Here is an 18,928-nt window from a genome sequence, read left to right as displayed (position 1 = left end):
AGCCCTTTGACAGCCCTGGCACAGAGTGAGAATAAAGATTTGTCTCAGGGTTGAAGATTTCTTCTCCTGAGTTTGATCAGTGAACTGACTTTATACATTCATGTGTATAGATAACATTGTAAATTTGATGTGACATAGAATATATAATAGTTTAAAATGTCTACTGTTAAGGCTTTGCTTTTATTTCTAAAGTATCCTGCAGGGAATTTTAAACTTTGTTGAAAGATTTCACGAAATCTAACAAAACCCAGAATGAGAAGAGATAGGAGAAAAATGTGATTGGTGAGAAGTTCACAGCTCATACTAAACTCGGGGTCTGTTTTCCAGATGTATTCAGAGGGGAGTGATATAGTACCTCAGAGTAATGAGACAGCTCTTCACTACTTTAAGAAAGCTGCTGACATGGTAAGACTTCATGACTCAGGGTATTGAAATGTGTACCATATTACTCTTATAATGGATAAGTTAATTATATTAAAGGATTAATCATAACCAACTTATGCCATAAATTATTGAAAGTGCTTCTGTAAATATGGTTCATATGAATGAATTGACTAGAAATACTTCTCAATAGAAAGTTTTATATATATATATATATATATATATATATATATATATATATATATATATGTTATGTGTGTGTGTGTGTATTTTAGGGACCAGATTATTGAATTTTAGGTCTCTGTTGCAATTTCACTGAGAAGTTTTCTGATCAGGGAAATAGTGATTTTAGTAATGGAACTGGGAGTTGTATGCTTTACCCTATTTATATTGCAGCTTGAGGTTAAAAGCTTATACAACTGGGCACTTTAGATAATCATCATACATAAGTTAGGGTTCCTTGGGCCCAGAGAAAGCTACATATGAATACTTATGACCCTCTGTGTCACCAGTATGTACACTTATCTCCTTGTCAACCTAGTACATGTTACTGATGTCCCAAACGTCATTTGAGTGTTTCTCAAAGAGGCACTGTGACACTTTTTTAAAGATGCCTCTGTCCCTCTGAGTTTAGGTGAATACTAGATTTTTCTCTTTTAGGTCTCAAAACAAAGATTATCTTTGCTCTTCAACACTCTGACACACTTAAGCATATCCTTGCCACCTGAGCCCATATTAATTTGTTGATTCTGCCCCTTGGTGGCTTCTTGTTTATTGAGTTAGGAGGTTATCAGTGAAAACCTGCCCCCCCCCCCCAAATAACCTACTTATAATTTTTATAAGGTAAGATACATGTCATGTTGTTTTATATCACAAATTCATCAAACAGATAGTCATAAGTCACCAAAATTTAATTCTAAGTGAATTTACTGTTTACTCTTTTTCAGCAAATTATTGAAAGTCAAATCTCTAAAACTCAGTACCATGTTTAGTCTGATGGGAAAGAGAAAATTTTGTTTGAATTGAAAAGGACTTAAGACATGTTTTGAATATGCTTATAAATGATTTCTTTTGCAGTTGTTTATTCTTGCCTACTTTTTAATGAATCCCTTCATTGTGCCTCTGGTTTGCAGGGCAACCCAGTTGGACAGAGTGGGCTTGGAATGGCTTACCTCTACGGGAGAGGAGTTCAAGTTGTAAGTTTTCACTCTAACATTCTGACTTCAGCAAACAGTCAGCTGGTGAGGTAGGGAAGTATTCCATCAGCCCAGGTGAGGTTTCGTTATAACCAAAGCTGAGCCTGTGCTATTGTCTCTGAGTTTGGTTCCTCACCCCCCTGCACCCCATACCCTCCCAGCACTGCCTTCATAGGATGCCTGGGTCTCTGACACCTTCTGAAGCTTTGAAGCTGTTTCTCATTCTTCCAGCTAAGCTCCCTACCCCCATCTCTCCCAGACTAAAACATCTCCCTGCTACTTCTTCACTCAAGCCTAAGAAAATTCTTAAGTCCTCTCGTGTAGGAGGAGGAAAGCTTTCTGTTCTACTCTGCTTTCAGCTACCACCTCTCTTCTCTCCAGCCCTTTTCTGCAAAGCCGCATTTCTACAGAGAATGGACAGTCTTAGATGCTACTGTTCACTCTTTAGCTGTCAGCAGTCAGCTCACCAGTAACCTCCTAAATGTCAGCCCTACCTGCCATTTTTGGTTCTACCTCACTGGAACTCTCTCTTCCCTGGGGCTCTCTTGGATTCCCGGGGCCGTTGCTCCTCAGTCTTCTGTGCCACTTCCTCATGTTGGATGCTCCTGGATCCTCATCGATGTCCTCTTTGTCTGATCTCTATGAGCAATATGTTCTTTTAATTTGGGTATAAAACTAAGAGTTGGGTATAGAATTCTAATCTGTACGTATTTCTTCACACAAAAGACAGTGTTGTAGTCTCATTTCGATTCCTTCTGGTCATTTTAGGGTACTGAAATCCAGAAGTGACCTTTGTTTTTTGTCTGGGGATATTTATGATATTTGAAATCTAATAACCACATAATGTTTGGCAAGCTACCAGGGAAGGAACAAACAAGGAGAGAATCATTCTTCTTATTTAATATTAGAAAAATTGAGGTTTGAGAGTATTAGTTGGTTAATAGAAAAGATATGAGTGTTTCTTAATTCCTAGCCTGATGTTCTGCTAGTGTTGTTTATGCTTTCTGAGAGGAGACATGCACATTGTTTCACAAAATACTGTATTTGCTTTTCTTCACACTCTTAAATATTAATCCCCCATGACTTAAAAAATATTACCATCTGTATGTTATTAAAAAATCAGGTCATTCTTTTAATGACTCTTCAAGAATATTTTATGTGTGCTATGTTAATTCTTTTTATGAATGAATCTCCTAACTTCTGAGCATATCAGCCTTTTGTGCTTTCTCATCATGTGATTATGTGACCTATTTTTCCATAGAATTATGATCTGGCACTGAAGTATTTCCAGAAAGCTGCTGAACAAGGCTGGGTGGATGGGCAACTACAGCTTGGCTCTATGTACTATAGTAAGTAACGCTGGAATTAATGATGAATGCACCAAATCCAAATTACTGTTTTCCACTAGAGGCCACTATGATACGGAAATGAGAGCCATCGAATTTCTAGCTGATTAATGTTCTCCCAATTCAGTGATCTGTGCATCTTGTATTTCACTGTAGAGTATATTAATCTGTATTAATATACAAATCTATTTTAATAAGATTCACGTCTTTCTGGATTAAGAATTCTGAATTTGATTTAGTTTTATTCCTGTGCAAGGCTTCTCTGATGCCTCAACTACATCTTATTTAAGACTATTCCTGACCTTTCATGTGATTTTCCTTACAGATGGCATCGGAGTCAAGAGGGATTATAAACAGGCCTTGAAATATTTTAACTTAGCCTCTCAGGGAGGCCACATCTTGGCTTTTTATAACCTGGCACAGATGCATGCCAGCGGTACCGGCGTGATGAGATCATGTCACACTGCAGTGGAGGTAAGGGCTTGTCTGCCAACTTGGATACAGGAAATTAATTTGTCAGGAAGACAGTCTGCCATTTTAATGCGGGTTTTCTTTGCATGGTTTCTTCTAGAGTAGAAACAGGCTCAGTCTACTAGCGTTGATACACTGAAGGAAGACTCAGAGTGTGTGTGTTACTGTCACACTTATTAATGCCATTTATCCCTCCCTACTGGAATCAGCGTTTACAAGGGCAGATATTGTTGTCTGCAATCTCTCTGGCACCTAAGACAGTATCTGAGACATAGTCAGTGTCAAAAAAGCATATGTTAAATGAATATTGCAGGGAAACGCTAATATTGCCTCGTTGGAACTTTTCCTCTTTAGCTTTCTCGTAACTGGCACTTTATAGCAACATTGTTAAATGCAGAGCAAAGTTTCTAAACCACGCTATGCTTCAGTATCCACGCATGTAAAATGGGGCTGTTAATAGGACTGACCTCATAAGAGAGTGGTCCCTCCTGGGAGGAGTACATGAATTAATATACGTGCTGTACATAAATCACTAGGACAGGGCCTGGCCAGAGTATATGGTATATAATTGTATGCTGTTATTTTTATAAACCTGTTCTAAAGATGTAAGTGAAAGCTTCAAATAGCCCAGACTTACATATATATATTTAATAAAACTGCCAGAGATTCAAAGAGCAAACTTAATCACTTGTAGCCAAAGTGCAAAAATGATTTTCAGACATAACTTTCTTATTTTTTCATTGATTTCTTCTTCCTGTTCTCACAGTTGTTTAAGAATGTGTGTGAACGGGGCCGGTGGTCTGAGAGGCTCATGACTGCCTATAACAGCTATAAAGATGGTGACTACAATGCTGCGGTGGTCCAATACCTCCTGCTGGCCGAGCAGGGCTATGAAGTGGCACAAAGCAACGCAGCCTTCATTCTCGATCAGAGTAAGGTTCCTCTGAGTCCCGCCTTGGGTTTAGAGTACAAGGGTTCACATCAGGTTAACCTGTTTAAAAAGAAAAACCACAAAGATATTTCTTTATCATTGTAACTAGAACTTTACAACACACAGAGTTAAGCTATTTTACCTCAGATCTCTAAGCCATGAAAGTTAGTTTTATAGAGTTGACAGTAGTAATAGATTTGACATTCATCATAAAACTGCTTTCAGTAAATATATTTTTCAGAATACAGGAGATATAAAAACATTCTTTTTCCAGTGATATGCAGATCCTTAGTAATTAAAATTATTGTTAGTTCTGTGCATAAAACATGTCTCAGGAAGTAGTGTTGTCCCGAATGCAATGATTCCTTCAAACTGAGTATTTTATTTTAATACTTGTTTAATTTCAATAGTTTTTTTCATTTAATATTCATTATATCCCAGTCCTTGCTTAACTTATGCTCCATGTATTCATCCTAGTTTATAGATGAAGACTAAAAAGTCTAGGGCCTTTCCTTAAATGCCTGATTTATTTTGTATTTTGCCTTTTCTTGTAGGAGAAGCGACCATCGTAGGTGAGAATGAAACTTACCCCAGAGCCTTGCTGCACTGGAACCGGGCCGCCTCACAAGGTGAGTGGTTGGTTAATTCTAGGATAAGAATTTCAGCCGGGGACCTTTCTTTATTAATTTTGTTGTTTGTTTCTAATTTTACATAAAGATTAAATCATGTCATGCATGACTTTAAAATTAAGTAGAGATACTAACTATTGCTTACCTTGTTTGCATTCATGATTGGTATTCATTCTTAAAGTGGAAATTCTAGTCCCAGGGTTTCTAAATTGCACTGCAAGGTCTTTGTACTGGACATTTATATCGTGCTATGGTTTACTCTTTGGTTTTTAGTTTGAAGCTAGTATGTTGTGTAAAATGAGAATTAAATAGAGTGTGTAATAGAATATCGGTGTAAAACATGAAGCGTTAACCTTTCCCCACTCTTTTTCAAAATATTTCTTTCCCACACATGCTACCCTCAGCATGGTCTGCCTGTCCCTTCTGCAAGCCTAAACAATGGTCCAGTGGAACTATTTTAAATTAGTAGTTGTAGAGGAATCATTTGAAGAGTATTATTAGTGAAACAGAGATTACCACCCTCTTTGTTTTAACTCTTCCTGTTACAAAAGCCTTCTTCAGAAGAGCAACACTTCTGGTTTTAAATTTTACTGAATTTATAGCTTGGCTGAAGAATTTGTTAGAAAGTTTGTGTGTTACAAACTAAAATTCGGTTTTATGTAAGCGTGTTATCAGGAAGAGAGGTAAGAGTTTGGTCTGTTTTGAACACTGTTTATTGCCAGTTTTGCATTTAACTTTTGTTTAAGGCTATACTGTGGCTAGAATTAAGCTTGGAGACTACCATTTCTATGGATTTGGCACTGATGTAGATTACGAGACGGCATTTATTCATTATCGACTAGCATCTGAGCAACAACACAGTGCGCAAGCCATGTTTAATCTGGGATATATGCATGAGAAAGGACTAGGCATTAAACAGGTGAGTGTGACTTCAAAGTAAATGTTTAGATAATGCAGTTGTGATTTGGGGGAAGCATCTTCATTTTTACAGGAAACAGGCTTGCTCTGGTATGTGTTCAGATTTTAGGTTCCAGGTTAGGAGACAGTTTTGTAATATTTCAAAAGACTGCCCTGCGTCTCTCTTTTCCTCGAGCACCCACATACTGATTTCCACACCTTAACATGTAGGGCATTAAGCCAAAGACAGATTCATGAAAATGGAAAAACAGTGCCACCGCTATTGATAACTCTTGTTTGAGAAACTCTGTTCTTCAGCAGCCGAATTCTGTCTTTTCTAAATCATTTTGAAATGAAGTAAGATGTTTGCTACTGATAAACTATTTTCATTCTTATACCTTTCTAATGAAGGCTAACATTCTTTAGACCCACAGTCTTAAGTTTTTGCCTGTGTACCCTTAAAAGAATTCTGAAAAACTGTATCCTCTTGCAAATTTTCAGTTTGGTATTTAAGACTTTTCATCATAAGTTTCAAAGGGCCTAAGTTCTAGGTATTTTAAGCACTAACATTTTTATAAATAAGATGACTAAATTATTTTAAATACCAAAATAAGTTGATAACTGCATTAACTTCTTAAAAATACACAGCCAATTTATTAAATGAAAATTGTATCTTTTCTCCCTGAATTTATATTTTCAATCCATTATTCCCACAGAATTATATTCTGGTGTTAAAGTTAATCAGTGTGCTTTTCTCATCATAATTTAATTTGTAATGCAAAGTTTATTTAAATTCTTGTGAATAAATACTATGATGAAGGTGTTTCTTTGATAAGAATTAGAGGAAGGAACTCTGGTATTCAGCTGTTAAGAACAACTACTCATGTATAAAAATCAGGATAATTAGTTTTTGTAAGACAAGATCACCTTTTCCTGTTTTTTCTTGTTCTTTTAATGAAAGAGATACTCATACTCTTAAAAACTAATCAGTCCAGCATCTAGTATAGCTAGAAAAATATTAAGTATTAAATAAGATGAAGATTGGTTATAGTTTGAATAAATACTCAGGGTATGTTTGATAGATAAAATTTAATTACTTTCTTGAATCATCCACACAGTCTGTGGGTCACACAAAATTTGATCCATGATCTTGAAAAATATAGCAGTACAAATAAAATTTGTTACATTTTTTTTTAAATCAAAGACCATACTGATTTTATTACTGGCCATACTAGCCATACTGTTACTGTTGTTTGAAGGTACTCTTTTTTAACTAAGGACACACCTTAGGAAAGTATATAGAAAACAGCTGAAAATAACTGCTTATGTTTAAATACATGCAAAAAGTCAGTTTTAATGTTTAGTCTTTCTTTCCCGTGTCTTGTGGAATTCTTATCTAGGGGTTTGGTATTCTCTGACAGTAGTCAGGGCATGGAACAAATACGGTTGTTAAATAAAAATTTTGCAACTCCCATCATCCCATTCTACCTTTTATCTCAATGCATAGCATTCCAGCCAGGGGCAAAGTTAGTTATGACTTGTTTCGCCCTTTACAAAGCACTGAGTGTGAGTCCCTTAACACTGTTCATTCAGGCACCTTTGAAAAATCTTGAGTATGTCTACCCCAGTCTGAAGATCGCTGCTCCAGGCTGAAACCAGGAATTGCTCTCACTGACTGGTTTTGATTAGGAAAAAATTAACTTTAGACTTACAGGTCTCCCTCGATGATGGTGTTATGCAGAGATACTTAGCTGAGTCCAGCGTGTCTGCACAGCAAGTGGGATGTCAGATCCGGGGACCATGAGTTAACTTCTAAATTTTTTCGATTAAATTTTTCAAAATTAAGCAGTTAGATAATTAAAGAAGTTTCACCTAATTAAAGCTTGGGTTTTTCCTTTAGGTAAGGGAAATTTTAAAATGAAAATTGAAAGGTAAAATAAACTTTCCTAATATGTAAACTAAATAGTAGTTATTTTTACTTATTTTAGCAAGAAATGTATTCTGATTTATTACCTATATTATAGGATATTCACCTTGCAAAGCGTTTTTATGACATGGCAGCCGAAGCCAGCCCAGATGCACAAGTACCAGTCTTCCTAGCACTCTGCAAATTGGGCATTGTCTATTTCTTGCAGTACATAAGGGAAACAAACGTAAGTGGTCCATGACTTTTAATTAAATTACAAATGATGTAACCTTCTCAGTTCACAGGTTTGTTTTTGAAAAGTTGGGGGAGGGGGAGGAGGGACCTGCAAGTGTCTGGTCTCTTCCCCTCTTCCCCGCCAGGTAAGGTGCCGGCAGACCTCATCAGGTGAGAGATGAGTGTGGCCACAAAGCACTGAGGGTTCTCAGGTAGCACTTGACAGTGGTTCCCAGTGCTAAAGCATTTTTCCTTGATGCAGATGTTTTCTGGTTTGGGGAAGACTGAGACTAGCCCAAGGCAATTTGAAACAGTAGTTAACTAAATTCAGTAAACCTTAAATCAGGTGACTGACAAGCAGTGACTTAGACCAACCCCTTAAAAAGAGAATTTAAAACAGGGGAAGAAGAAGTAGAAACTGAGAACTTGCCCAAACTCTTGTACTTCAGATTCTTCTGATAGTGAAACATGTTTTTTAAAAAATCACCACATCTATGCTCTCTAAAAATATCTTGAATTATTTAAATACACTAATGGTAGGACCTAGCTTGGAGACGGGTGCGTTTACCCATTCTCTTCAAAACTACCAGCTTTAGTTGCCAGTACGGTATATAGGTGTTTTGGGGTTCTCCAGTTTTCTGTTCTGTTTATGGTACCCATTGTTCCTCTTAATGGATTCACTAGTGCAGTAATTAGCTCTGAAAGTCCTAAAATATGTGCAGAAAGAAGGACTATTTAACTTTAATTTTCTCCAGGCCAGAAAAGGATGATGTTTCAACCTTTTGTGCACATTTTTCAGAACAAGTTGATGGAACATTTCAACATTAGATTCCCGAACGGGCTTTCCCTCTTTCTACACAGACGTAAATGTGGTCCTTGATGCTTCAGCATTTATAGAGAGAAATTGGGCAGCTTCTTCCTTTTGCAGCCCTGGCCCATGTACTGAGGTCCTGCATGTATAGGGCTCCAGAGGGCTGGAGATGTTGTCCTCTGTCCTCCCAATTGCTTATATATTTGTAATGTCAAACTTGTAATTGTTCAGTGGCATGAGCCAGGGTGTGCTGTACACTCTGCTAACTGAAAGGATCTTTGTTCCTTTAACTACAAAGCTAACAGTGTGGCTGCCTGCCCTTTCTCTGTCAGGACTATTTCAGACCCTTCTCTCTCACAATTTTTATTACTAATAAACTATTGATTATCTTCTAGATTTGGTCATGCAATACACCATATGCATGCATGCATAAAGTTTTTGTTTTAATATAGAAATGTCAAGAAAAAAATAAAATGCCCCATAGTCCTACCACCTAGATATTCCAACTAAAATAAAAAAAGAGAGAGAGAGAATAATAAGTATTGATGGTAAGAAAGTCAAACAGTACAGAAAAACAAAATCTCCTATTACAGGTCCCGCCCCAGGGAACACAGTTAATAGTTTCTTATAATTTTTTTCTGTAAAAGTTTAGCAACTATACCTACAAATATATATTATGGGAACCTTTTAAATGTAATTTTATTTAAACCTAAAGGATTATACCCCATGTTTACTTTCTTTGTGGGTAAGTAGCAGTTGGAAAATATCAGGAATAACTTAAATGACATTAAAACAATTAAATTATCATAGACGAAGAACATAATTTTTAAGTTCAAATTCAGCTGTTAAATATTTAGTTAAATTCTAACTAAAAAGTATTATTTGTTCATCTATTAAATTTGAATTGCTCCATCTTCAGTTCATGAGAGAAGTTATAAAGTGGCCCTGCTTTCATTAGAAGAGAGCTTTTTAGCTAGTGTGTCATCACTGTAAATAGGTTATAGGTGTGCCAAGATACTGTTTTTTTTCCCCCCTTGGTCCTCCATTGTCCTCCAGTGTTTGTTTCAAATATTTTCTGTGAAAAATGGTTAAAAATTAGTATATTAGGTTACTAATGGAAAGGAACCCTATAAGACACTTCATATAATCAACTGTTAAGAATTAATAGCTCAGGTCCTCAGACATTATTTTGAGTTTTTGAAACTTTTGAAAACTTTTAAAACCTTTTTTTTTTATTTGAACTCATTGTCTTTATTTTTATTTGTTGGTTTTGTTCTCAACTTTATTAGATTGAATTCTTTGTTACAGTCTTGGTGGGTTTTTTGTTTATTTTGGGGGAGGGATTTAGTTTCTTTATTGAAGTATAGTTGAAGTATAATACTATGTAAGTTACAGGTGTACAATATAGTGATTCACAATTTTTAAAGGTTATATTCCATTTATAGTTATTATAAAATATTGGCTATTTTCCCTGTGTTATACAATATATCCTTGTAGCTTATACCTAATAGTTTGTACCTCTTAATCCCTTATCCCCCATAGTGTCCCCCGCTTCCCTCTGCCCGCTGATAACAAGTTTGTTCTCTATATCTGTGAGTCTGCTGCTTTTTTGTTATATTCACTGATTTGTTGTATTTTTTAGGTTCCACATATAAGTGATATCATACAGTATTTGTCTTTCTCTGACTTATTTCACTTAGCATAATGCCCTCCAAGTCCATCCATGTTGCTGCAAATGGCAAAATTTTGTTCTTTTATGGCTGAATACTATTCCATTGTGATTCCATTGTGTGTGTGTGTGTGTATACCACATCTTTATCCATTCATCTGTTGATGGACACTTAGGTTGCTTCCATATCTTGGCTACTGTAAATAATACTGCAATGAACACGGGTGTGTGTATCTTTTCAAATTAGTGGTTTTATTTTTTTCATGAGTGGAATTGCTAGGACGTATGATAGTTGTATTTTTAGTAAAACCTTTTGTTTTTTTAAACACGTTGCCAAATGTAGCTAAAATCTATTATTTTAAGAAGTCTGTATTTATCTCTAATTTGTGATATAACTTTACTAGCTCCTTCTGTTACATTTTAGTGATTATAATGTTTTTATATTATTCTCATTAAGATTCGAGATATGTTCAGCCAACTTGATATGGACCAGCTTTTGGGACCTGAGTGGGACCTTTACCTCATGACCATCATCGCATTGCTGTTGGGAACAGTTATAGCTTACAGGCAGAGGCAGCACCAAGACATGCCTGTACCCCGGCCTCCTGGGCCACGGCCGGCACCACCGCAGCAGGAGGGGCCACCAGAGCAGCAGCCACCACAGTAACCCACTGTGTCCAGCCTTGATCAGTGACAAACAAGGAAATGGTTTACTGAGAACACTTGCATTTGATTTAGGACTTTGGATCAGTGACCACCTCCTGGAAGAGGCACAAGGAAGCATTGATTCCTAAAGCTGCTTAGAATCTGATGCCTTTATTTTCAGGGATAAGTAACTCTTACCTAAACTGAGTTGAATGTCTGTTTCAGTGCCGTATGGAGTAACAGCTCTCAATGGCTCCCCCCCCCCTTTTTCTCCCCCTGGAAACATATGTGAGACACTCAAGAGTAATGTCTGCTGTATCCAGCTATCTTTCTTGGGTCCTTTTGGTTACTCTGTCAATGTGCATAAGTCCTGTCTACCATCTTTAAGGTCTTATGCATCGACACTAAAAACTGATCAGTGCAAAAAGGAAGACCCAGTTAGTTGCAAGTTTAACTTCAGTATGTTTGAAAGTCTAAAAATAGAACTTGCCTTTTAAGTTAAAAAAAAAGTCTTCAAAGTGTTTCAGAATTTCAGTAGCTGAGGAGCTTTCACAGTCCCCGTGCAAGCACACGTACTCAGCATGTTCGTTACTCTAACAGGGAGGGCTGGGAGGACTCTTACTGCTGGTGATTGTCATGCTCTATACTCACCTCTCTCCTCAGAGACCGAAAGGCCTTGTTAAAGAGTTCTGTGCGAACTTCATTTCTTTGGAATGGAATAGGTAGGATCTGTTGTGAGCTGACTCCTTGAGCTAACCCGTAAACTTGCCCCACCTACTCAGTGTAATTTGCTTGTTTGTTATGAGTATACAAAGCCTTTATTCAGCAGCCAGAGGATGGACTAAATGGGAGAAGTTAGAAATCAGTATTGAAGAACTCTGGGTGGGGTACTAGGATCATAGACACACGTTCCCAAAAATTGATGCATTTGTTCCCAGGATTTATTTTACTTTGCATTTCTTATTGCAAAAGAACAGACACCTACCCCCCCCAACTCCCCCACCCCCCATCTGCTGAATTCTTTAAATATGAGATATCCTTGCCAGGCTATGGCCTATGGTGACCACCGTCACAATACTAAACTCAGAGACTTTGTGATGCGTTAAACTCAGTGGCTGAGGAGAGCCAGAGCCTGTTTGTACTGTTCTGTACTGTTGGGGAGATTTTTATGTCTACAGTTTGATGTTACAATAGAAAGTCAGCCACTTGCTTAGCTATTGTATTCACCACCCTCCCACTGTTAACATTAGGAAAGTCAAGGCTATTACACTTCAGGATTGTCTGGTTAAATAGTATGGAAAACACAGCCACCACAGCAATAGCGAAGAAAACAGAACTTCACGTATCACACAAATGAAAAACTTAAAACCTCAACCGAATTTGTATTTCTTTTTATCATCAGATGGCGGTGTTCACCAGCCTACATCCGGTCTGAGACTCTCTTAGTATCTATGCCTGCTGACCTCGGTCTGTTCATATTAATCTTTATACTCTTTTCTCTTAATCCCTCATCTGCCAGAACACTTGAAGAGTTTATTACCTGTAGAGTTGTAAGACTTTGGTTTTTGAAGTGGGGATTATATTTAGAATTAGATTTACTTAGTCTGTAATGAACATGAAAGCTCTAAATGTGAAGTTGTGTGCTTTTTTGGTGTTTAGAATATTATGGCAAACCAGGTTGCAAACTTTCCTCCCAGATAATTGCTTCTAAATTTGAAGAGGTGGTCATGGCGAGAACAGGTATAAACGCATATCTGAAAGGTAGGAAATTTTACCCTCAGAAGTATAATGTCGCTTTGGGCAGCTCTTGTAAATATTAAGACTTGTTCGATCTCTTATGTTAGAGATTTGAGTGCAGTTGGTACAATACGTTGGTGTCTTCACCCCTGCCTCTTGTCCCCACCCTTCAAAATGAGTATGATCCATGCTAGCAGCCCTGCTTCATTTTGAAGCAACTGTTCTAATTTATTTAAAAGTTTAAAGGCTAAACTTCCCTGTTTTTCTACCATCTACCTAATGTCTCCTTTAGCAATATTTTTACCTCTATCTTTACTTCCCTCCGTTAGTACTTTGAAAAAAAAAAAACATTTCTTAAAAGAGCGTGCCCTGCCCGGAGGCCGACGGGAGAGTGCAGTCTTGCTCTTTATGCAATAACTAACTTCCCAGTAGTGCTCCACTTGCCATGTCCTTTTTATTAATATTCCAGGTATCTTTTTCTTGGCTTTTGTCCACCTCCTGTTTTACCCTGGGTCATTTGCTACTGGAAATTTGAACAATAAATTTAGAGCAACTTGGTTCCTATGGCTTCATTTAAAGACTGTCTCAAAATACTTTGCTCCCTTCTTCTTTCTGTCCAAGGGACATGATACCTAAGCAAATAGGAACTGGGTTTGGTGTTTCTCCTAAAATAATGCTCAATACTTACCTAATCAAATGGCATCCATTTGAATAAAATGACAGTAACTAAAGCTAGTTAATGTCAGTGACATTAAACTAACTCCAGGATTCAGGAGTTTTAATGTTAGAATTTAGAGTTAGCGATAGAGTGCGGCTTCATTTCTCCGTGGTAGCCCATCTCTCCTGCCCCCTTTTATAGTCTGTCTTCCTGCCTTCCATGGTGGTGACGTTAGTGCTCTGCTCAGCTTCTGTTCTCTTGTGCATTTGGTTTGTTGGCTACTCAGCTGTTCCAGAGTCTTGAGGCTATCTGTTTTGCTTTTGTTCTATGTTACAAAGGTAGCATTGGTGTTTGGGGGTTTCGTGTTGTGTTTTTGGTTTTGGTTTTTTTGACTTTTTGTTTTCCATTTTTGACGTTTTTCTTTCTATTTTCTGGGTAAGGCTTACCTTATTTTTGGTTACTATTCAGTGGCACAGGAAAATAAATCAAAAAGTTTTCTTTTTTTTTTCAAAATTCATTATTTAACACTTAAGTGAGATTAACGTGTGAATCATTCATCTGAATACTCTAGAGGATGTGTTACCCTTCTGCATTTAAGGTTAATCTGTGAGAGTTTTACTGCTAAGCTGTTTTATCTCTGTACCATTGGGAAGTTTTAGAAACTTCTGCCCGTGATCTGGCCATGATCTGATGCTTTATTTAATTAAGGAGCTGCTGTCGCCTCCAGGAAACTTACATACTGGAATTTTTTTTTCTTTTTTGCTTTCTTTTCTCCTCCTTTCTTTGCTCCTCTTGTTTGTTCTTCAAACCAGTGTTTTGAAAGTATGCATGCAGGCCTGTAAATGAAGACCACAGCTCTTCGTGTGTGCAGCATGTGTATCAGATTGTCTAGCTACATCTGCAAAAAACTTCTTTTTCAGAGGTTTGGACTAACATTTCACATGCACATTTCAAAACAAAATGCTTCAGATAAACAACCCCTTTACCCACAAAGAAGAGCAACATGGGCTACATTTGCCCCAATTACAGCTAGTGTTTGTTTTAAAAATGAGTTTAATTATATGTTGTATAATATTATGACTACAGCTGTGCAAGAAATAAAGCAAAAGAAACTTCTATTTTCTTGAAAATATTTTTCATCAGTCATTGCTCTCAAATGTAGATGAAAATACACAATTTCTGAATACCATATTGTCTGAGGCACTACCTGATTTTTAAATGTGTAGTAGTTCTTGAAAAGAAGCTAACTTTCTTCTTCCACTTGGTATTTGAAGAAAATTGAAAATATCCCAGGTAAAAATGATTTTATTTTCAAAGTGACCATTTGCACAAGTGAAAAATCTGATGTGTGCATAAGAAGGATGTCTTGGTTATGTGCAGGGAGTCATCTCAAGTACACCATTTTTCCTGTTTGGAATGACAAGATGACACTATTCTCTTTGATTAAAAAAAAAAAAGAAATTATAATGTTGATACGATCAAGGTATAACCACTATCAATATTGAGGAGACATTTGAAAAGACCACAAGTTGGCATTGGAAGGAACACCATGGTAGACTTTTTGTAAATTTATTTTGTATTTAATTAAATGCAGTATAAAGGCTGGTGAAGTGTAATATAATTGTGTAAACAAATCCTGTTAATAGAGAGATGTACAGATTCGTTTTGTACTGTATCTTGAAACTTGTGAAATAAAGATTCCACCTCTGGTTATCCCGTATGCTATAATGATTGTACCATGGCTAGGCACCTCTCTGGGCAGACTTACTTTAAAACCTGGATGATTCAAGTTGGAATTTCAGAAGCTTCTGGAAAATATTCATTAGGGGCCATTTGAATCCATCTTAAATTTACTTTTAACTATTGAAATTCAGGTTTCTGTAAGTTGAATTTTGTCCTACGGAAAATATGATTTGCTAAGAAATTCATTTTTAAATCTCTGACCTGGATCAGCCTGTGATATGTAGTAAGCATGATTCACTTTAATCCTGATTATAGTAAAACTTAGCTAAAATTTGTTTGTGCATTGCCTTTTCCCAGAGAGTTTCTAAGAGGACTTAACAGAGCTACATACAACACAATGAAATTTGCATAGGGTAAGTAAAATCTAAGTAAAGGGGAAACAAAGGAGAAAACAATATTAAATCAGGAATGAACTTTGTACACAAAATGCATGTTGGAACCGGGCTACAAATCTTGCCCTAAATTCCTAACAGCCAACACAAGAGAAATGAGCTGCAATGTTCAGCTTGGAAGCTTCAGATCCATTAAAAAAATTCTGGAAGATGCAGACTGTGGCAAGTGAGAAATTGGATCACAAATATTACTTCTGGGAACACAGCCAGCCACTCAAGAAGACCTGACTGACCTTGACTAAAATGAAAGTTGTGAGGAAGTTTGACATCAGAGCCGGAACGTCAGCAGTTTGATCATTCAACCTGGAGTTGGGTGCAATGCCTATTTACCAATTACCCCTTTCTGACAAGTCATTAAAATGAGTCCTTGGTTGTCGTTGGCTACAACTTGGTAAGAAACACTCTCCTTTACCTTTATGGCACTAATTTTGATTGGTTATTACTAGCCTTGAAATATGCATATCCTGTGTCAAAGCATATACATGAATATATGCAAGTAAAAAAATAGAAATAATTTCTGTAGTAGAAACTGAAAAAAGAAAAACAGGATAAGGAAGTTGTTTTGTTTTTTTACATTCTGGGTATTTTCCAAATACTTGAAGAGTCAAATAAAAAATAAAATGAGCTCTTGAATCTACCAGTTCAAAAGAAGGTGCTATGTGTTACGGGTCCTGTGTATTTCTTCCCATGACATTTCTACCAGTTCTTAGAAGGCCATCAGACTGAACAACCTTATGGGACCCTGAAAATTCTGCCAACTTTGTAATTCTTTGTTAGTATTACATTTTGAGCAAAACTCTGGTTTTCCTACTGGCCAAATATTTTCAGCCTGGATTAATTTCTTTTAAACACAACCTACTGTTCATGCTGAATTGTGTATTAAATCCCACTTATAAAAACCACACACGATTTTTTTCTCATTAAGCTGAATATAATGTGGTCAGTTAATTGACTTCAGAATATTCATATAAATATTTTCTGTTTCTTCTCAATGCAGTTTCCTTTTGCCTTCTCTCTGCCTCCCAGTAGAACTTTCTTATTTAGCCTCTCAGGATTGAAAAGAATTTCTCATAAGTCTGGGAAGTATTAGATTTGAGATTCAAGAATCCTAAACAAGGCTTCTGATTCTGACAGTAAAGACGCCATTGAGTTTTTACATGATTCAGGATTTACATGTGAACAACAGAAACCTCCATTCTTGGAAGCAGATTTATTTCAAGATGTGAAAACACAGCTGTGGGTTTCAGGGTTTGTGCATCTGGGTTTCACCACCTATGCCTTGCCTATAATTTTTTTTTACTTAGAGAAATTTGATTAATTGAAATTTTGTTTTGGTTCTAAATGAAATTTTTTGAAACAAATAGAAACTAATCCCAATTTTGCAAGGGACGAGGGGGAGGAAGAGGAGGGAACATCCAGCCGGTCTTGTTTCCCTTACGTGCTAGTAAAGAATTCACTTGAATTTTTTCATCGTACACAGATGTTATTTTCTTTTGCATACCCCTCGGACAGTGCTCTTCGGCTGGTAGCATCTTACACAACGCACGGAAATTTCCTGCCAGGACAGGATTTGAAACAGCACACTGTTTTCCCTACAGCCCCTGTTTTGACTCTAGATGAGATAAATGCTGTGAGTAGCACTGTCCACACATCAGTCTTTATTTCAAAGGCAAGGAAAAAAGTAATTGAAGAAGCCTTCGATTTGTTAGTTGGTATTTATATTTTATCACTCATTTAAGACTCAATTAAAACTGTGTGACTAAACTCATGCTTTTTGTACTCAAGTCCATTAAACCAAGGAAGGAATCTATTAGGTCACACCGGGCACTGTAAAGTAGGTTAGGAACAGGACATTAATACCTTAAAGCAGTAAAGTAGAAGAAAGGCCTATAAACTGGGATGAAACTCCAACCTTAGCCTCGGAAAAACTACACTGCATCACATTAGACTTATTACCACTAAATGAAAGGGACTTTTAAATCACGTGTCACTGTTCTAGTGCGAGAGTCATTGTGACCAATGGGAGAGTTGCATAAAAAAAGGACCCACACACAACCTCCATGGCCTATAACTGGGTCTTGCATTCCCAACAAGTTCTCCCACTGACCCTCCTGAGTTGCCTAAACCTTCATAAAAAAGATTAGTGATCAGTCCTGATCCCACGGAATGGCCCTGAAACGCCAAGGAAGAAAGGAAGGCCGCCTTAGTAAGAGAGAAGAGAGTTCTGGATGGGGCTCTAGTCCCCACAGTGGGTGGACGGCCTTGGGCAACCTGCTCACTTTATCATGAGAGTGATTGCCTTGGATGGTCATTAAGGTCCTGCCCAGCCTTGAAGGTCTTAAATGCCAAAAGAATTGATTAGACAGTTTTCCAATAACCAACTATCCTCAGAAAACCTTGCAGTTGGCACTCAGTTTTACATTTAGAAAACTTAGGTCACTATGAAGTCTGTCTGGATCTAGGTGCACTCCTTGTTCTAATATCAAATGCCCTAAATATTAAACCTCAGTTTGAGCAAACTGTAACTTTTCTTTGGTGACTTTATGTCCCTTTAAGGCTAAAAGTGGATGCTGTCTGCCTGTGGAGAGACTGAGGAGAGCAGAGTATTTCAGAACCTAAAAGAGGGATTCTGAGGCCTTGAGGCTTGTAATTCTTCTATTGTGGGCTTTATGCCTTGAAGGGCGTCTTTACTTGCAAGACATTGATCGATTCTAGGCAGAAGTTTAGAAGGATCTATTTGAATCTTGACGGGAGGTGAGCTGTGAATTTTGCCATTATCAGTTGGAGATTTTGTCCACTAGGGTGTGGTAGCAGATTCAACAGGGACAAGTGATCCGTGTTTCCAGAATCAGTCTAGTACCATCAGAGATGGAGCAAATAAAAGATGTCATAGGGTCATTTAATTCACTGGTTGGCTGTTTTGAGGGCTACTGTCAAGTTCTAGAATTATTTCACCCTTTTGGGAGAAATTCCAACATGATACTTCCCTAACAAGTCTCAGCGAGTAAATGGATAAGGGCAGGGGAACTAAGAAGAGAAGGGTGTGTGTGTCTCAAAGGGCCAAATGGAAAGGAACAGATTTAGAGACAGGAACCTCTTGAGGTTTATTAGAGATGCCCCACTATTTGAACTGTTTACTCCGAGGTGGGGGCTGCTTTATATTGTGGGTTTGAACACTGAGAGTGTGGCTCCAGTGTCAGTCAGGAGCAGAAAAAATTCATCCCCAATCTGGAGAAATGTTTCTCCAAACTGATTAAGAGGAAGGATTGGGAAGAGCCCCTG

At 37.3% G+C, this 18,928-nt stretch overlaps 1 protein-coding gene across 1 annotated transcript in view; it reads left to right on the top strand.

Moving 5' to 3' along the window:
- The window catches only part of SEL1L (SEL1L adaptor subunit of ERAD E3 ubiquitin ligase), a 50,986-nt gene extending 35,762 nt beyond the window's left edge, over positions 1–15,224 (top strand). Inside the window, exons 13-21 of the mRNA XM_006184269.3 lie at positions 328–405; positions 1,515–1,577; positions 2,839–2,926; positions 3,249–3,397; positions 4,161–4,326; positions 4,880–4,954; positions 5,701–5,873; positions 7,876–8,004; positions 10,929–15,224. Of these exons, the coding sequence (XP_006184331.1) occupies positions 328–405; positions 1,515–1,577; positions 2,839–2,926; positions 3,249–3,397; positions 4,161–4,326; positions 4,880–4,954; positions 5,701–5,873; positions 7,876–8,004; positions 10,929–11,138 (1,131 nt within the window). The 3' untranslated portion in view covers positions 11,139–15,224. The remainder of the gene's footprint in view (positions 1–327; positions 406–1,514; positions 1,578–2,838; positions 2,927–3,248; positions 3,398–4,160; positions 4,327–4,879; positions 4,955–5,700; positions 5,874–7,875; positions 8,005–10,928) is intronic.
- Positions 15,225–18,928: the final 3,704 nt, after the last annotated feature.

This window comes from Camelus ferus, chromosome 6 (genome assembly GCF_009834535.1).
Source record: "Camelus ferus isolate YT-003-E chromosome 6, BCGSAC_Cfer_1.0, whole genome shotgun sequence".
In the NCBI taxonomy this organism is placed as follows: Eukaryota; Metazoa; Chordata; class Mammalia; order Artiodactyla; family Camelidae; genus Camelus; species Camelus ferus.
This window is presented reverse-complemented; position numbering and strand designations above follow the sequence as displayed.